At 44.8% G+C, this 21,042-nt stretch overlaps 1 protein-coding gene across 7 annotated transcripts in view; it reads right to left on the bottom strand.

Annotated features, from left to right (window-relative positions):
• AUTS2 (activator of transcription and developmental regulator AUTS2) overlaps positions 1-21,042 on the bottom strand; it is a 786,364-nt gene that overhangs the window by 57,260 nt on the left and 708,062 nt on the right. For all 7 annotated transcript variants that reach the window (XM_075771882.1, XM_075771881.1, XM_075771883.1 and 4 more), the window contains one exon: positions 17,283-17,331. In XM_075771882.1, the coding sequence (XP_075627997.1) occupies positions 17,283-17,331 (49 nt within the window). The remainder of the gene's footprint in view (positions 1-17,282; positions 17,332-21,042) is intronic.

Below are 21,042 nucleotides of genomic sequence, written 5' to 3'. Positions count from 1 at the left end.
AGGAATAACCTAGACAAAACAGAAAGTGTTAAATAAGGATGAGTGGCTTCCACCACACCCCTCCCCAGCCTCCTTCTACAGCTTTAGCAGACTTGGGTGGAGGCCAAGGCAGTTTTCCAGCTTGATTTTTCCAGACCCTATCATAATTACTTGTCTTTTCATTGTTATCTTTCTACCCTATAAAATCTGGTTTCCACACAGCTGAAAGAATAACTACCCGAAGTCTTCCTCTGTGTCCTTCCTGATCACCAGATGTATTTGGAAAAGGCATTGCACCTGAGCCCAGACCTGTCTGCAGGTCCCAGCGCAGCCCCAGCCGGGCTCCCTGCGTCCCCGCTTCCTTCCTATCAACCACTAAACACATTCCCAAGCTCATTTCCATTTTACAAAGCAAATTATAAGAAAAGAGTGTTTCCAGAACTAATATTTACCTAAGTGATTACTTATTTCAACAGTTAAAAAGAAGATGCATTAAGTTTTATCAAGAAATAAAGAAGTTACATGTAAACTACCCACATCAGCCCCAACCAAACTATATGCGAGCCCAAGCATCTAACCGTGCAACGCTTTCACTCCATCACCTTCAATCAGCCTTATCTTCAAATAAGTTTGCCAGATCAGACCTATACGTTGAAAAATGAATCTTAGGAAACCAGCTTTTTTTGCAAATCTTTTCAGGCACTACGCCTTGTAAAAAAGCCAGCGTGATTTTTCTGACATTCCAGTGGAAGACTAAGTTTTATCAGAGACTATAAAGATTTAAAGTCACAATATAATCTCACCTCTGGGTTACTGGGCCCACTTCCCTTATCAATTAACCTGTCAGTCGACAGTTGGGTCTAATTAGTTAAATCCTTTTTTAATGAAAAGAATTTGCCTTGAGCAAAGTCTGTCAGCTCCAGAACCATTTTACAATCGGGAGCATGTCTCAGCAAAACCCATTAAATACCTGCAGAGATCCGAACACCAGCAGCAAACTGAAACTCTCTTTTGCTTCCGCAGACACGTAAAACATTATTTTTTTCACTTCTCCATCCTGCTGCAACAAGAGGCTCTTTCCACCTCGTATGAAAAACTGTGCTTGCGTTCAGCTCTGCTGCCCCTTTGTTTCGATTGCTTTAAGAAGGGTGAGTTTGTAAATCCGTGACGCTGCCGTGCTGAGCAAAGGCTCAGGGAGAAAAAGACTGACACCGGGGGCCTCTGAAAACATCTTTTCTAGGGAATACCCAGCATGGCGACCATGGGCGTTTTTCAAAACACACCTTTCGTGCACAAAAGTAGTCATCCAGAAAGCTGGCTCTAAGAATAAGGAGAAGTTTTTAGGCTCCTCCTTTTAAATTCATACACCGACAGACTTTATGGACATTCAGACTTCATGGACACGCAAGAGGCCAAATTTTCAGCCGCCGGAAAAGCCACGCTTCGGAAAGAAACCCTGAGATACCGTCACTGCCGTGTGCGTTCCCTGTGCGGGAGGAGATGGGGAGGGAGAAAGAGGGGGTGGCTTTTCCCAGAGCATCGTGTAAGAGTATTATATTAGAAAAACATGTACTAATTCCTGCGTTAATGATCCCATTACTCCCTTTGACTTCAAAGGGCCTCGGATCACATTTGTAATCTTTTGCAAGTGTTAGCAAACAAAATTACAAGTTTTATGCTACAGGTTTCAACAAATTCCCCTCGCCATCAACGCAGTAATGTACTTAAAAATAGACGTAATGAGCAGCTTTGACTCTGCATAAATACCCTGTGGAGTTCATTAATGATTTCATTTTTGGCAAGACACCATGTCAAATGACAGACTATTATTAAAAACATACATAGATATATGTACTTGAAACTGCGTTCTTGCAAACACTTAGGAAAAAATTGGAGGCTGTGTAATTCTGGTTTACCTTTTAAGTAACGTGACTTTTTAACGGCGTGTAACTGTAAAACCTTTTGTCCTGAAAACTAACTGCTGCTGTCCAAGGGATGCCTGAATCTACAATTCTTTTCATACATGAGAAAACGGGATCTGAAATTTTACCACAGGACTAAACTCTGAGCACCTCTCCACCTCCACAAAGCTAATTTCAATCATGTCCCTCCAAACTACACGAGTGAAGCTGAAAGCACACTCTTGTCCCAAACCATCAATTTTTTCTGCCTGTGTCACACCCAGACCATCTGCTGTCCTTTTATTTGCTCAAAGGGACTAGCGGCAGCGGTGTTCGTTGTACAGCATCAATTAAAAAAAGGAATTTAAGAGCATTAAATCGGTGAGAGAGGTGGCACGGACACAAGCCCACGCGCACGCGGCTGTATCAGGTCAGATTTTACGTCAGTTACGGATATGTTTAAGCAGTCAAATAAGCCACTGCACAAACCCAGAGTGTCCTCAGGAGGGCCTGGGCTAGTTTAAGCTGGACAAGTTCATACTGAGCAACAACATGAGCATGAAACAGCGTTCCCTTGGTAGTCTGGGGACCAACCTCCCCCCCAAACCCCTAACTCAAGGAGTACTTGGTGAAGGATTGAAGAATTTCCCCTAGAAGTTGACAGTGATTATTTATCTGCATTGCTCTCCGAATACCTCCAGTACCTTGGCTGCTACCTTGCCTCAGTTTTTCTTAGCATAAAAGGCTGCGGGACGTCTCAGACAAATTCACTTCTGCAGACTTTTTGTCACCTGCTCCAGTTCACCTGTACGATACACGGTAGCATTTCCTGAGCTATTCTCTTACGTTCCTTCTAGTTTGAAAGTTTTATACATAAGCAGCTCAGATCCTGCTGCTGTTTGCTCCTAATCTTCACAATACAACATGAATTATTACTCTGTGAAGCTCCCATTTCGCACGACGCTTGCTATTGAATAAAATCATAGGAATGTTCCCGTTGACGAGGCAAGGTTCGGCACGTTGCACCACCAAATCACCTTCGGGAAATTCACTCCTGGGCTACGTGTTGCTGCAATGAATAGAAAACTCGAATACACCATGTCAAAAAGTATGCGATGCCTACACCTCACGTTGACTCCTCAGGGGAAAAGGTAAATAGAGTATAAGCAATTTCTTTCTTTAAAAAAAAAAAAAGTCTAAACTGCCTGAGATCTAGGGAAATCATTTACCTTCTGCCTGTCAGAGCAAGTTATCTGCGTGCTTTTTATGTATTAAAAACATAGCCTAACAGAATATAGTCACTCTATCTACAAAGACAAAGTTTAAGTTGCAGAGAGCAAACGAATGCACAGCGATAAACTATGGGTTTTAAGGAGTGCTCATGTTCTGCAGTTAGCCAAAGAAAAGCCATCAAAACCTAAATTTCCAACTGAAAACTGCTAAAGTCTGTTCAGCATTTCCTGAAGAATCAGCTCAAAGACGGCATTGCATTCCTTGCCTCCTGTATTTGTTTGCATTTGCAAATTACTCTATCCATATAGATTTACTAGAATAAACAACAGGGAGATATTAATTATGAAAGCAAACTTTTACCTACAAATTAGGTTGATCTTTCTCAAGCTTTGAAGTTTCCTTCAGTGTCTGCCTGAAGTTTTTTGGCCACTCCTAGTTTTAACTGCTAGCAGCAGCAGAACCATAAAATGTTGCAGAAAAATGCTACAGATTCTTTGCCAAAATAGCAAACGTTCTCCCCTTAGCATCCTTTTGAACCACTTTCAATAACATTGTAATGCTGCTCCTTCCTCTGCCCCGCTATCTACTTTACTGACATTGCCTAAAAAGCCGGCACAAGCGTTTTAGCAGGAAAATCCTAATTCCCGTGCTCGGCTGCGAGCGCGACCCGTGCGTACGCACGTGTACTGATGCAGGTGAAAATCCCGATTTGCTACTCCCTCGCGTGCACAGAGAAGGTAACTTCAGTGCTATGAAAAGGAGCAATTCCAAGAAATTTCCAGTTAGGGCATCTGTCACGCACTTCTTCATGCATCCACTCTGTTTTATCACATACACTAAGTCACATAGGATTAGTAATACAATCTAATAAACGGAACACACGCTAAAGGCCCCCGGCGTGCTCTCCTGCGCGCAGCTGCACCGCTACGGACACACAGGAGTACTGAGCTGCAGGAGCCTCCCAAGATTTGGGGTCTGCCAAGAGGAGGAGAAGAACGATTGCGGGTCTGTGCTGCGCAGCGCTGCAGACACTGCTCCGGGCAGGGCAGTGCCCAAGGCACCGCGGCACCCGCGAGGACGCGGGACTGGGTCCCCCACGACGGCGGGCTGCCTGTCGGGCAGCTCACTGCCAGGGTGTGCCGGCTGCCTGCGCGGGCAGCACACTGCCTGCCTACGCAGCACGACATCCATCAGGCTGACGGACGATGACCACGACAAAGGTCTCTGTCCTACTGGGGACACCTTACTTTTGGGAACCCTGAGGCAGGCCATTCCTGCCTTCTCAGGATGCATTAATACGCTCCAAAGAAAAGCACATTCATCGCTTTTGTGTAAACTACCAGAGCAATAAAAACCATCATTAGAGACAATTTGCTGGCTAATCTAATTTTTAAGTATGCACAGCCACTCATAGCAATCAACTTTAAATTAATTATAATATCAGATTAAAAGGGGAAGATGGATCATTTCGCAGCCCACCCATAAACCCTCTCGGATGACAGCATGTGTGTGTGATTTTTGTGATTTTTTTTTTTATTATTTTTTTTAATGCTATTGTTAAGCATTTGTTCTAAGATGTCAGCCATTTACCTGCAGGAAAATGACAGTGACTTGTCACAGACTGCTGAAGAGACCCTCCTTACCGGCTGCAATAACCAGCACGCTATTTCCCAAGCTGTCACCCTCGCGTCTCAGCACTATCTGCTGCTTAAAGATTTGCTCTGACACGAACCAGGCGGAGCGGTGGCTGTTATCGTTAAGGGCTCTGCACACAGCGGTCTGTGTCAGCTGCACTGTGCTTAGGGTTTGCTTCACCCAATTATTTGTTTGTCTTTTAGAGACCTGGGTATCGAGCAGCTATTGTCAAGTTATTTTTGGCCCCCGATATACAGGCAAAACATAATGAGGCCTTTAGGTGAATAACTGTCTTGGCAGCAAGGTGCTAAGATGATGTGCTGTTGAAAGGCTGGATAGCAATTACATTATTTGAATAAGGCGAGATACTGGACAGGGCATGTGAAGACAGAGAAAATCAGCTTAACTATTACAATGCCGCTCCCCACTTCAAGCTGTCAGCTAACTATTTAAGCAAGGTGTTAATTTACTACAGGCTGGATTGCCAACAAACTTAATTTTTTATCAATTCAAAACATGTTCAGACTTGTCCTACATGCACATACTACCCTGCCCTTTCCAGACAAGTGTAACAGCTTGCCAGATGATTATTATCAACATTTAATTGTATTACAGCGATTCCCACAAGCCCTGGTCGTGGGCCTGGTGTGTACGGTGTGAGGGGCTGTGCGAACAGGACAAGAGATGGTCCAAAGACCTACAGTATAAGGGTCACCACATAGATACAGGGAGCAGATATGGAAGCAGAGGGAAAAATACCTCAATCGAGTCCCATCACCAGAAGAGGAACGTTTGCACAATGCCTAAGGCATCGGAGTGACGTGCAGAGAAGCAGGGTAGTGCGCACGCGCTCTCTCCTCTCTGTGGGTTCCACCTGCTGTCCAGGAGAGACTGTTCCAGTGAGCTGGACTCAGGCCCGCCCCGTGCCCATAAACACACCTACCATCTCGCAGGACTGGGCTCTGCAGAAGCAACCTTCAGAAATCATCGTGCTGGTCTTCACTACACACACTGTAGGAAGCGATTCAGACTTGTCTGACTGATCAAATTGGGCCTTATCTACACAACTTTATGTCGTGTCTTGTCTGCATCCCAGGTAATGCATACAGCGCCTGACGACCTGACAGCATTTGACCATGATCTTTTAAAGAGAGTCACTGTAAGAAGATACTTATTTTTGTAAAACATTTATGCGGATTCACGTATAGGAAAGCACTCCACAAGGTTAGCACTAGTAACTCCACCACGTGCAGCAGAGATGAGCCCTCTCGTTTCCTCTCCCTCCAAGCGCAAACTCATAGGTTGCTAATTTGGGCATAGCGTAGAGAAACCATTGGGAAAACACAAGAGCAGCTACAACAGCTGATTTTTAAGAAGGAAAACCAACCATAGCACGGAGAAAAGCTGTAAGACAAGAAAAGTGACCTTTGCAACACAGAAACAAATGAGTGTTTTCTAATTCAATCCACAGAGCCATTTGGTTTTGTTTTCACCTTATAAATGCTCAAGTATGAGCTTCTGTACCAAAAGATTATGATTTATCTCGGAGCCTGAACCAAACATGGTCATCAGGGACCTGTTTGCGCATGGCAATGGCAGTGGGTCTGGCCTCAGATGGCTTACGACACCTCTCCTGATGTACAGAAAGCACCACCACAAGCTGCACCGCAGGCGCAGTTACATGACCGGTACCAGCATGAGTTAATTGGTCTAGCCACTTACAGGCAATTGCTTGTGTACTCTAAGGGTTGTTCACCCCGTCTGCAATCAGACATGACTGTTCAAATATGAACTGGATTATAATGAGCTGGTTACTCAAGAACTACGGTCTTCAAAACAACTCTGCCTAGAGTGGTCTGCTTCAAACATGTCTGATGTAATTGTGGCATTTCTTTTGGTGTGGCGAAAGAGGACGTACACAGCGTTTCAGGACTGCTAGTATTGCTCCCGAGTATGCTCTCATTCCTGCTGGATGCATGCGTTCAGAGAACCTGGTCAGCACCCCCTTTCCACGCTGCTCTCCAAAACACTGACAGCTTTTCATTTTTCCATCCACATGGTAACTCTTCCCCAGATCCCAAACACACTGGAGGCTCTTTCTTCATATAACAACAATCCTCAACACCCACTTGACTGGGAGTTAGAAACACAAACCTGAACTTCCAGCAATGAATTAAGACCAAAATGAAGACCAAGATCGGTCCTCTGTCTTTCTTGACCAAGAGGCAAGGTGAGAGCCCATGTTCTCCCAGTCAACTAAATAAGACCTGTACGGACCTCAGGAGGAATGTCAGGAGTACCTAAAGAAGTTTGGGTACCTCATCTCAATGCAGTCAGATGCAAGAGGAAAGGTTCCAGCAGTTCTCCCCCAGATGTGTCAGAAATTCAGCATCTTTATCAGACCTTCCATCTACCAAAGCTTGAAGCGTCTAATTGCCCCTCAAAACCAAAATCTGAGGACCACCTTGGGAGAAAAATTCCCTTAATGACAATGCTTTCTTTGCACTACCACAAGGTGCCAAGCAGAGCTGTTATTTAAAGTTTCAAAGCAGACCTACACTTGAGACTGAGATTTACAACAGGCGCTGTACTCCCGACACAGCTTCTCACCCCTCCGCAGAGACAGCAGGTCCTACCGGGCACTGAAAAGCTGCCAAAGTCAGATTTTAATAATCATTTATCTCAGCAATACAAGCAAGGAGAAAAAAAGAAAAAAAAAAAACAAAACCCCCAAACAGTTACTATCGTAGGACAGAACAAAACGGTGCTGCTGTTGCAACAGGGTCTGTGGTACCCAAGCAGCAGTCAGACCTGCCGAAAGCTGCCGGGGCTACAATTATACAACCAACCAACAACAAAAACCAGGAAACAAAAGTAAAACCAGGGCTTTTGCTCATCTGCTTTTGATTTTTATAATGCTGTGGCTTTTAACAGATGAAGTTTAAGTGCTTATGGGACTAACAACCTAGTAAATGAACTAAGTATTAATTTGTGGCTTTATTACTTAGCAGACATATTCTCATGAAGCTGGTTTTTCTTAGGACACAGCTTGCTCTGCAGCAGCTGTTTTCTATTACAAGCCACTCAAATTCCTTTGCCTCCAATTTTCAAAAGTGCCCGCTAACTTGAAATATTTGCATATGATGGAGGCCCCATCCCTGGCAGTGTTCAAGGCCAGGTTGGATGGGGCTCTGGGCAACCTGGGCTAGTGGAGGGTGTCCCTGCCCATGGCAGGGGGGTGGAACTAGATGGGCTTTGAGGTCCCTTCCAACCCAAACCATTCTAGGATACCAAATTGCTGTGGGAGCTCAGTAGTGCTGCATCTCATCCCTCTCCCCAGTCCTCTAATCCTAACAATAATCATCACGTAAAACACACGAAGCAGCAAAGTCACAGGTTCCTCCCTGCCTCCCTCGCCAGGGGCCGAGCACTGACCCAGGCAGCCCACGTCCCCCAGATCCACCTCGTCTCCTGACCCCACAACATCTTGTGAACCCCATAAAGGGAACTACAGAGCACGACATGAACCCAGCAATAAGGTTTCCTTCCACAGAGGACTGAAGAAGGCAGCAGCTTGGCTCCAAAGTGTGCAGGGCATTCAGATAGCTAGAGGTGAGGGGGTAACACCGGGTCTGGGGAGCTCCTCTGGCTGTAAAGAGAGAGAGGGACAAGCCAGGCGGCCTGGTGATGTCAGGGCATGCTGCGAGCACGCTTAAAGCCAGGATTTCAAGTGCCAGGGGAAATCCCACTGCAGTAAACAGAGGCTCTAGCAGTCTGGTGGGGTTTGAGTCATGCACTCTTGGACTTGGAAATTCTCCCCTGGCCCCGCTTTGAACATCCTTTTGTGAGCCTAGGTCTTCAGCTTAAAAATAAAAATACTTTTTCAGAACAGTATTTTTTTGGGTAAGTATGGAAGGAAGCCCCATCCCACCTCCTGCCTCACTCTCCTAGCGTAAGTCAAGGCCATTAACTGCTCTAAAAGGCACTTAAATCAGTTTATCTGCTCTTCTGTTTGCCACTTTTTAAGTATACATTTACATTGGCCTTTTTAAGCAGCTTCCTGAATGCTGCACAACGTCCCTTTCAGACACACTCACTCGCTACTTCAAGCATTTCTCAGCATGCTCCTGCCAGCTGTACTAGTCACATCTAGCTTGGAAAATAGCTTATGTTATGCTAAATAACTGCATGCACTGAACAATTCCAGGGCAGGTTGTGATGGCAGGGTGAAGCCGTGCTGTGGCCGGGCTGATCCTGCCAGGACCAAAGGTGGAGGCAGCCCCTCTGCCCTCACCCATGCTCTGCCTGTACATCTGCCCCCTCCCCTGCACCGGACCTTTCGTTTGGGCATCACCCCCCCCCCCCCTTTTCTAGCTGCATTTTGATTTCTGGTGAGTCAATACCCTCAGCTCACAGAGTCCAACCAAAGCCAGGGCAGCAGCAAGGTGGGGGAAGAGAGTGGGACCCGCTGGGGACAGGGACCGGCCAAAGGGGCTCGAGCCCCTCTCAGTCACAGAGCTGCACTAGGGAGGGGAAAAAAGGGAAATACAGGTGAAAGTGGGTGGCTGAAAGTCTCCAGGGTGTTGCAGGATTTACTCCTGTGGCCCTCACCCAGCAAAGCACTTAAATGTTCGGTGTTAACAAGCGTTTAAAGTTAGTCAAGCAACAAAGCACAGTACTGAACTGAAGCCTAAAAGAGGACAAATTAGGGTCTGTGGTGAGACTAAAATGCCCTCTTACAGCCCTCTCTGTATCTTGAGAAATGGTGGTGGGGCTTCGTTGCAAGGCCCTGACTTTTCTTTTTGACAAACCATGCTGAACCACGAGAAAGTTAAAAATTCACGGGTTTAAAGCATCATCCTTCACAAGGTCTTCGTTGCCATCAGAATCAATGTGGTAGTTCTCACTTGGAAGCTCGATTTCAGTCTTTCTGCCTACTCAGACAAATATTATTGCACTTAAGTCACACACTGAAGGGTTTCTTCACATGTTCAGACTCTTGTGGGTTTTTTCTATTTAAAAAAAATAAAGCTGAGACTTTGGAAAGCAACAGTAAGATCTGTCTGTGGTTCTCCGCTCCTATTCCCGCACTTTGGAAAACACTGACTAATTCAAATAACTTCATGGACGTTTGTGGGCAGTCTGCATGATAAAATAATATCTTTCTTTGTGGCATCGGTTTATGTGGAGAAACATTTAAAATATGTCGGCATGGTGATGAAGGCAAAAGGCATTCTTGTTTGGGGAAGAAAAAAGCCTCTTTGCTTTGGTTTTTAAGCAGCTATGAAGACTTTATAAAAAAGGAAAAAAGGGCAATTCCTTTAGACATCCCTGTGAAACTCCTACTGACATCCAGAGTGTCAAGACTGATCACTGTAGGATGTGAGATACTTTGGAGTGCATTTTTTTTTTAAATTAACAGTAGCTGGATCTAAGACAGCCTGAGCAAGGAGTGTTAAACTGTGCCAAGTGAGAAGACATAAGATCCTATAGAAAAAGGGACTACGGAGGTGGAGCGGTGGGTTAGTGGCACAGCTGGGTACTCAGGAAGCCCGGGCACCCCGCGTATGTGGCACGCTTCATACCGAGCACTTTCTGCACAGCTCTACGGTCTTCAAAAGATGTTAAAAGAGAGGTTTGTGATACACCTTGGATGGCAGTTAGAAATAAACCGTTTCTTTCTGAAGGTAAAGTTAATTTATGGCAAGCTCCTACTCGCTTTTTTTGAGCCACACAGGCACACAATATACAGTCAGGCGGTGCTGCTGGGGTTAGCAGCGGTTACTGCCCACGACAGCTGCAGATACACAGGACTCGTCAGACAGCGGCATGCAAGGGCAACACCTCGGGAGGGTCGCTCCCACCCTTGAGCTGGGACAGCTCGGGCCACGTTGACGCAACCTTTGAGGAAGCCCTTTTGTCCTCTTACAATCCGACTAAAGCAAGGTGCTGCGGAGCCCAAGTCAACCCAGTGTCAACATTAAACACATGGATAAATCAGATGAAGGAACCAATTCATGTTGTCCAGTGTTATCTAAAAACACGTATCCATTGCGTAAGCACGTTGGTGTTTACGTGGTCCTTGGTTTAACTTGTGGGTTAAACCTACTCGTGGGAGTAGCTTTGCTAACGTGACAGTTCTGCTGGTGCAAACGGTCTTTGCCTCTCCGCTGAAAATGACATTGCTGTGCTTTTCCAATTGAAATGTATTTGATAAGATAACAAATGCCTGGCAAAGCACATTTAAGTTATGTAAGGGGAAGAAGAGGAGGGAAAAAAATCTTGTATAAACAGCACAACAATACAGCTTTATCTAATCTCAGCAACTTATTGCTGCTTGTCTGTGTGTGTGTGTTTTACTGACAAAATAAAATAAATTGAATCAGCTCACACATGATAACATGCTCTTTCCTACCTCATACTAATTGCTTGGCTAATTGATGTTTGTTGAACTTTCTCCATTTCATTGAGTGATTAGGTACAAAGCTAACAGTTGACATCTGTAGGCGCTTAACTGGCGTCTGTAATTACTGTTAATGTTAAATAATTGTTAGTTAATTGGAGTGGTAACTGACTGAATGGAATCCAGATTGTGAAGCAAAAAGAGACCTAGTTAAATAAACATACATTCTCAGAGAAAACAACTATTATTACAAGGGAGAGACTAACAGCAGGCCAGATATGGGAGGTCTGCAGGATGCTCCATTTGTGAAATCTCACGCCAGACTCGAGCTTGGACTCCACTAACTGCAGTGATGTCAAGTCAGGTTCTTTGTCATCAAAACACTCCTTTCCCAAGAATTTTTCCACCTTATTTTGAACTGATTATCACGATTTGTTATTTTACAGCACAATGCTGATAAGTCTTTTTTGAGAAAATCAAACATAGTCTAATCTATAAAACAAATACTCTCTCCAGAAAAGATACAATTATGTGTTAGTAAATATTGCCGTTTTGCTCTCTGAGACTGGAATAGTTTGACTTTGCTAAAATCAACAGCCTTAAATGAACTCTTAGGGGAACACGATCACCGACTGACACCAAAGGCTACGTGATACCAGTCCGAATGAGCACGGATGCCCAGGACAACGCTTTCAACTGTCTCCCTCCGCTATTTTGGTCAAGAAAAGCCAGTGCCTACTGGTGCTCGCACCATGCTGGCTGGTTTATGGTTTTGTTTTCAATTACTAACTTAAAAATCAGCAGTGAAGCCTTGGAAGACTAAGTTTTCCCATAAGTGTTTTCTAAGATTGTGAATTTTAGGATTTAAGAATCTGAAAGGTTTTGGAAGAGGCTACCTTTGACTTTCCTCTGTCCCCCTGGGCGCACTGGGCACATCTCATCATCCAGCGACCTTTCCCCGCAGCTGCAGCACAGCTATGATTACGTCCCAGCACCGGGAACTCCACCTGACTGCCACGTACTAGCCAAAAAAACATCGGCATGTAAAAAAGGAGGGGGCACAGAAAGCGTGTGGATGGAGAGGAGTGGTTTGCGCTCAGGAGATGCGGCCATAAGGTTCCATAAGCCTGTTATGGAACAAATTCCTTGCACAGATCAAGCCTTCATGCCACAGAAATAACTGCCTTGCTCTGTTGTGTACCGGAACAAAGGACCATCTGAAGACATATATCGACTTTCTGTCTGCCCGACTTGGAAGTTAGAGTGAAGTGATGCACCAGTTCTTCTAATCTAACTCACAGATACAGGAAACCTGGGGTCCTCAAAACCGGAGGCTTCTTCCAGTGCTCAGTCCCTCAGTAATGAGACGCCGAATTTTCACATGGAAAATATCGAAAAGCCATTTGAAACTCACAAAACACAGGGAAACAAGTGATCCAAAGCCACCAGGGAACTCTCCACCGGAAAGGCAAGGAGACACCATCATCAGGGGATCACTTTGGGAGGGTGAGCCATCATAACAACCACAAAAAAAGAAATCTGCAGAACTGCTCGTATGATTCAGCAGTCCCTGAGGTTTGCTGGCCGATGGGTGGGTTTCCTGCAGCGCTGGGATTGCTCCAGAGCCCTAACGGCAAGCTAGGAAGCAGCATTTCAATGAGGAGAAGAGGTAGCATGGAGGGCCAACATACACAGACAGCAGCCTCGCAAGAAATCAAGAGCAAAGCTGAGAAAATACACCACGTTAGTGAGGATGTTGTATAGACTCCTACAGACCCTTGGAAAGGCAGGAGGTAGCAGCAGTCAGTTCTCCGGCATACTGGCCATGTTAATATTGCACACACGCTATCCATGTAGTAGTGGATCCACTTATATCCAACATGAGATGCTGCAGGGATGGTTTACTTAGAGCAAGAGCACTTCTCCACAGCCACGGATCTCCTGTGAATGGGATCAGCAGAGAAGTATTTGCCAACTTTAGCTCCTACTTGTTTACAGAAACAGATGTTGTAGAGGATCCTCAAGAAATGACTCACCACAGACAGACGAGGGGAGAAACAACAGTACGCCTGTTTTTCTAGGGAAGGATATTGCTGTAGAACCACCTAAAAAGCCAGGGCTTGATCTCACCGGTATTTCAGCCACTGGTGAGGACTAGTAACCCAGACGCCTTGATCTACCTCCAGCTGAGAGTATAAATATTTCCCTGACAGCTGGTGGTGCCAGGAAGCAGAAGGATTCATAAAGTTTACATGAACATCCTGTAAACAATTTGAACATAAAAAGCTGTAACAGCCCAATTGTGTTTCTGATCAAAGGCAAACTTCAATATACAGCACAAATGAAAACTTCATCACTTTGGGAATCATCTCTCCCTCCAGGAAAAGCTGTTTTCCAAGGGTACGTAGGAGGGAGTTAACATAAATGAAATACACAGTAGGAGGAGGAGCTGCCTGCTCTACGGCTTCAGATGTGTCTATTTAAATTATTAAGAGATAATGGAATTTAATTATGCTGGAAGGTCATGTTACAAAAATTCATGAACAAAATCTGTATTTTGGCCAGGATTAATGGTGCTAAGGTTGACGCTCTCAGAGGGTAAGGACAAGTTATGTTCTTTCAGAGACCTGCCTATGAGCAGCAGTCCCAAACTGGAAGGCCCAGCCTGCAGGGAGGGAGCGGACAGACCGGGAGCTGCAGGTGGGTGATGCACTCCTCTTCCATCTCTTGTGCATCTCATTTATTTGGATGTTAACAGCTCCTTTTTCAAGCATTACTAAGCACCCTTGGGTGCTTACCTCCCAACACAGCCACCTGTATTTCCATGGGAATCATTTCCCTAGATAATTTCAGGCATTACAAGGTAAAGTGTTTCTGCCCGAGTGATGGAGAACAGGACTCCAATTCACAACCAGGGACAAGTCATTTCAGCAGCAGCTACAGCGATTCCTGCCCTGGGCACCAAGCCACGTCCCTCCCAAATTCCCAGCCCTGCTGCAGACACGGCACAGGGCCAGGGACCTCTGGGAGTGGTGGCAGCACAGAGCTGACGTGGGAACCCCACGGCCCTCTCCAATGCAGCATCACTCAGCTATGACACGTACCCCAGACATGAAAGGCCCCCAACATCCACGTGCCACCCCCCAAAACTCACAGGACCCTTCTAGATTTAGGGATGCATCTCCCCATTCAGCTCTAAGGGCAGCTAACTCCTAAATGCAAGCTGAGACACTTCTCAAGGGGTTTACCACCTCTTCAAGGGACGTTTGGGGGGTATTACACTTTGCTCTAGATATTTTAATTATTAGTTTTTCTGAGAAAGGGACTGTTCAACATTACACATCCATACTAATCCATCACACTTTGAGCTTGATCTCATCTTCAACCTTGAAGTCCACATCTAAATGACGGAAAGGGGACAAAATGTATATATACACCACCTAAAATGCTTCAGGATTTCTACCTGCTTTGTGAATACATTACTTCTCTAATTTCTGCTACCTCAGCTATGAATAACTCCATAAAATAAAAGTGGCAGGAAAAAAAAAAAAGTACGTGAGAGACAGGTGTAGCTGCAGGACATGTGAAAGGAATGGCTCTGGACACGGAGGGATGTACACTTGTCAGTCTGCCGAGCCCTCCCAGCCTGGTCCATCAGCCAGGAGCTTTGAAGGTTTCAGCATGATTTACCCAATGCAAATCTGACCTTTCTTACAAGTGACTTTTATTGCTTTTGGCAAAAGCAGCCGCGGACAACACAGGGGGGAAGAACTGGCTAGGAAGCAAACAGACTGAATTGCAGAGAGAGAACTTGAACTTGGAATATATCAAACTGACAGCGCCCGGGCAGTCGTCAGCTGTCCCCAGGGCGGACGCTTAGAGAAGGCAACAGCCTCCCAACCACCGCCGGCCCAGCAAGAGCTCCTGCACCTGGCTGCAAGCAATTATTGACATTATCTCCAAACGGGGGATCTTTTTTGAGGCTCTTTTCCTGATATTTAGCAGTTTGAATGCTAATCCCTTTAACAAAACTGTCCCCTATGCTTTTTCCACCCTCTTTCCCCTTAATCTCTTTCTCCCAGTGGAAAAAAAAAAAATAAAAAAAAAATACCAGTCAGCCTAGTTTGGCCGCACCTGGATTTGCATTGATTCTTCCCTTGTCATTCATGTTACCAACAGGAATTAGCATATGGCTTTAAGGGGAAACTCAGGAGGAGAAAAGAAAGACGCCATTTTGATGGAAATAAGGGGCAAAGGAATAATCTACCATCAACTAAAAAGCTTATTTGTGTACGGTTTCCCAAGCAAAGCTTCGAAAAGCCCATGTTGATTTTAGGCTACACAAAGAAACCCTAATCCTTTCAAGGGAACTAAATCACCAAAGAAAAGTACCTCAGAAGAAAAGGCTCCCTGTCAAGCACTGGTATTCACAACCAAATAGATGCCACGAATCAAGCTCGGTAAGTAAACAAAAATAAGAATGTGGGAAATGTGTTTGATTCAAAAAAAAAAAAAAAAAGGAAAGGAAGAGGAAGAGGGGCCTACTCTTCATCAATCACGCGGGGCAGGAGAGCCCCTCACCCTGGTTACAGGCCTCAGCCAGGAATGCGGATTCAGCGCTGGGCTCCTCCTCGCCCTGGCCCGGCCCCAAGAAAGGGCTGCGCAAATGCCACAGCTTTTTACAGCGAATTAGCAAAATCAAGATGCAGTCACATGTAGTCTGGGGGCCCCGGGTCACTCCAAACACACAACTCTCCCTTTCTACTTGTCTGTGCCACCTATTCTCCGCCTATGGAGGGGCCAAGGGGGGACCCTGTAAATCCAATTAATCTGAAAGGATAGATGAGCTTGCCAAGTGAGATAACCTAGATAGACCACTGGCATAATCCATCCAGACTGCACTTCCAAAGGATGCTAATACACAAAACCCAGGAATATCAGTCTGTAAGTACAATTCAATATGCAGCAAAAGACTTCAGAAGGAATGGCATATCAGCACGGGAATCCCAAACGTAACAGGGTCATGTACTGTCCCCAGTTAAACCGCTACAGCTTCATGGAATTAAAAGACACAGAAAATCACCAGCATGACCCACTGGAATAACTAACCCAAACCAGCTGAGAAGCACACAGGGCAAATACTGACCAGATCCACAACTGATCAACAAAACACACGTAAATTCCAGATGAATCAAATCTGTCTTTTCTAATGCAAGCTGACTCAAATGTTCCAAAAAACCAGTAAGTTGAAATTCCCTGGTTTACAGCTCAAAGCACACCCTTTTACTAGGCAGTTATCAGGCACCGCCATAAAGAAGTAGGACAGTGGGGTGAAAACCAGGCGTGTTTTAAAGGCTTTGAATGATACTCACTGGCACAACTAATGCCTGGAGCTGCTCCCTCAACCCTCCTCACAAAAACACAAACCAAACCAAAATTAAGAAGTAAAAATTAAGAAATCCCCAAAGCCTACAGTCTCTCTCATAATGCTGCTTCAGGACAAGCTCTGCACAGAAGCTCACTGGCACTGATTTAGGGTAAGTTTTCCCTTAATGTACTGTTATATCATTAGCCACTCTCTCGTTGGATTGCTGTTTGGAAGAAATTAATGGGATACTGAATATTTAAATGTGGCCCTCTATATCATTTATTAACTCTACAGAAAGCACACAGCACAGTAAGCCATGGTTTATGACTATTATCCTGTGAATACTAAACGTTGGCTGGTTATTACTGTCAGCGGTGCAAATTGGCTATTCATAATTCCACGTCTATCATGTAGCTGATGAGTAACAATCAAGTTAAAACATTTTGAAAACTCTTACAGTTATTTAAATGAGCTTAAATTAAAGCCATTTGTAAAATAAACTATTCCCTAATATTGTTATTTAAATTAATTCTGACCTGGCAGGCAATGCATTATTTAAAGCCTTTATTTTATATTGCTTAAGCAAAGCAATTACCAAGCATACAGAACATGTCTGAAACCAAGAGAAACATAAAAAGCACTAACAAGCTGATTGCGACATTTCTGCAAGACAAGTTACATTTCATCTCCCATTGAAATTGCCATGAAAAGAAACGTGTGGGGGAAAAAAAAAATATGTTTGTGATGTAAATTGCAGTCTTACCTTTATTTGTAACAGCGTTGAACAGTTTTTCAGAGCTGGCATCAGATGCCTGAAAGACCAATAAAAAAAAATATGTTACATTTTCTACCAGTGATAGATTTCAAAAGGCATGGCGGTATATTTATACACACACGCCTATGTATGTGTATTTTAAAGAAACAACTCAGGTGACAAAACCAAGAGAGCAGATGAAGCTGCAGCCTCCGAAGGAAATGTCCGTAAGGTGGTGCTGTTTGGCTGTGCTTCACTGCCCTGCAGTGCAGATATTTATTTGGAAAGATTCTCTTTAATAAAGAAAGAAATGATTTTTTTTTTATTATTCAACGTATTAGCTGCACAGAAACTGTATTTTTGTACTGTAATTATCCAATACATTCTCACATTGATTTTGCAATGGAGAAGACTCATTATTTTGGAGCAGACAGCCCAGTTTCAGGAATTTGCAGAACTGCAGATTTCTTAATTTTTAAAGTATTTTTGGACACCCCTGCTGTGTCAACTATTTGATTTTTACCGTCCTTAAAGCCGGTAACGTAGGTGAGTCATTTCGTAAATTGCTGTTACATACTCTTTGAAAAAGAAAGAACTTGTTAGTATTTAGCATTAGTACGTATTTCCACGTAAGATTTGCCTTCGTCAGAATAACCGATTCTTGACACCACGCTCTGTATAAACTAATAACCCGTTTTATTTTTCATCAAGCTACCTTTATCCGTAGGAGGTTTTTCCTCCTAATATTGCGTTAGTGCCTACTACTGCTGTTTGTAGGCTAATCTTTCTCCCTATTATTAAAAAGCCTTACTTAAGTTTCACACAAAAACATTGAGCTCCCTTCTTTCAGAAACTACAATGGCAAGAAACCAGATGGGGGAAGATAACACCCCAAATGTTAATTTTACAAACATCCTGAGCCCAAAAGCAGAAGCATTAAGTTTATGCATCTGTGTACAGCTGTGTTTGAGCGCACACACATACATAATACACGCATACAGACATCTAAAGCTTCAACTTATACCGCCTACACATTCACAAAGGGCAGAGCTGTTCAATTTTTAACTGTGTCTTGGATCCAGCCCCGCTGAGAGACAGTCTGCTTTTCGAAAATACGTCGAAGAAATGCGCTCAGTAACGAAAGGCTGCAAACATGGGGGAAACGCAACACTTGAGAAAGATTTTAGTCTTCTCCTAGAAACTGTTTTCTCACTGGATTCAGGAAAAATAATTAAAAAACACTGTCTATTTGGGAAGCAGGCTGCAGGTTTTTTTGTTAAAGGGAAGGAACTTCTGAATTCAAAACCAGATTAAAAAGACAAGCAACATATACTAGATACCTCGACTGCACTAAAAACTTAGGTGTGAAATTACCGATAAATAAGTAGATACAGTTCAGACTGCACAGCACAGTGTAGTTAATACACTGAAATAATTTGTTTGCCCTCAAGTTAACAACATACAAGATTTCTACGATTAATTATTAAAAATAGCTTTGTTCTTTTTCAGACTTCTAGACAGATTTTACTAGATTACTCTTGGCTTATTTAAAAGCTGAGCTGGTGTATTTCTTCTCAATTAAATACCTTGTAAACACTGGATTTATTACCCAATGATGGATTTATTATTCAGTGACGACTTTCTCTAAATTAATGAAAATATGTGAATAATGCACAAATTGACGAGATCAAGAAGGCCATGTGCTTGAAAGAGCAGTCCACTATTAGTCCAACAAATTAAGAGATGCTCAGTGCTTTCCTAACCTTGCCAGTCAGCCTGCTCTCTGATTAAAAATAATAACCTTTTCCAGCAAATTTCATCTGTTCTTGTCTTTTTACATGCACCTTCTCTCAGAAGCCAAAACTCTCTGAACCATTCTTTCTTTTTAGAAAGAAAATCCAATATTAAAACGCAAACAAACTTCTTACAGTTTCAGCTATTACTTTATTTTACTGTTTCAAAATGAAAGAGCACAGGGAAGCTCTAAGTTTCCTATTTGCTCCATTTTTCCAAACACTAGAAAGAAGAAAACATTTTATTATTATTATTATTATTTTTTAAGAAGTTTGCTCTAATGCCAAGCATAACCCAAAAGATCATTTTTAAGCTATGGGTTTTCAGGTGAAATTTTTTTCTGTGCTATTGCATAAACCATGCAGAGACACTGTTGTGAAATCTGGAAGTGGCACTTCTCGGACCTGACGTGGTGCACAATACATCCTGCCTGAGAACCACTCGTGAGCAAACTGAGGGATGATTATCAGTACAATATGCAGCTAAAAAAAGGAGTAATTTTACCAAGACAAAGCTTGTCTGAGGATGAATCTCATTTTGCATTACTGACCACACACTACTGAACGGAGCAGCAACTTGAAAAAAACTCCATTGCCTGGGTTACCGTAAAAATAACCCAAACCCATTTCAGCAGCTTTGAACCACGAGATGGAACTTCAACTGCCCGTTTCATTACTTCAAAATTTGGGTTCAGATATAAAACAGCAATTAGGGTGATACATAACTGACAGAGCAGTGAATACAATCTCTGCCAGCACTGTATCAATTTCCACGCAACTCTTATTTATTCCGTAGTTAGGAGGTAACAGCATGCAACAACAGCAAAGGAACAAAAACCCAAATGAATTTTAACACACACACCCCCCCCCCCAAGAACTCAGCACTAACGCAGACGGATAACATGCAATGCCTTTGCAGCGCTGACCCCAAATCTCCTCCGTATTGACAGGAATCTGTGCAGACAACAAAGTGCTGTTATTTCCGTGATGGGTGCTTTAGGGCAATGTGGTCAAACCCGGATCTTTGAAGAGCCGGAGAGGAGCCTGGCTATCCCCTTTACACGAGACAAGTAAAACTCCCTCTTCGTTCCCCTTTTATCCTGATCATTTCCAGGTCTTACTTGAGCAGCCGATGGAAAGACACCGCTGGCAAGGTTACATTTTGGGAAACCGCAGGGCTGCGGCGCACGGTGCCCAGGCTGGGTCGGTACCCCCGAGCAGCGCTCTCGGGGTGAGCAGTCTCCCTCCCCCGGCTCCGGCACACACAGCGCGGAAACCAGAGCTGGGGCTGAGCATAAACAGTTCCCTTCCTGGCACTTCGGCCGTTTTCCCTTATAAATCCCCTTGTTACCAAGCGCAGCTTAATCCTTTTCCACATGAAATGAAACAAGTCAGCAATCCCTGGGCTAAAAAAAAAAAAAAAAAAAAAACCAACCCTAAAGAGTATTTTTCCCTCATCAAGGAATGTGCTGTCATTCAAGTGGATGTATGACTAAAATATTTCCTGTCCAGACAGCGCGGCTTGACTCATTCCTGGCACGGCCCCCGCCGGAGCACTTGCACCGCCAACGGCCCCGGCCGCCGCGCACCTGCCCGCGCCCCGCGGAGCCAACGCGGAGCGCCGCCGCCCCGGCCCGTCCCGGGGTGCCCGGGCTCAGCGGCCCGACTTCACCCCGCGGGGCCGGGCGGAGGCGGCCGCGGCTCTCGCCCCTCGCCCTGCCGCCGCTGCCCCCCTCCGCCGCCGCGGGAGCCCCGAGCCGAGCCGAGCCGGCCCCCGCGCCCCCCGCCCCGCCGCCCGGCCCCGCGGGGCGAAGCGGGTTTACCTGCTTGCAGGGGGTTAAGCGCTGCTGCCAGCCCGGGGCTCATGGCGGTGCGGGAGGTGCGTGCGTGTGCGCGGCGGTAGCGCCGGGAAACTCCGATCCAGCGCGGCTCTCAAAGTCCTGCAGCCAAACCCCAACTAATCCTTTCGGGGACAA

This window comes from Balearica regulorum, chromosome 19 (assembly GCF_011004875.1).
Source record: "Balearica regulorum gibbericeps isolate bBalReg1 chromosome 19, bBalReg1.pri, whole genome shotgun sequence".
Classification (NCBI taxonomy): Eukaryota; Metazoa; Chordata; class Aves; order Gruiformes; family Gruidae; genus Balearica; species Balearica regulorum.
Note: the sequence above shows the minus strand (reverse complement) of the source record. Positions and strands in the feature narration are given on the sequence as shown.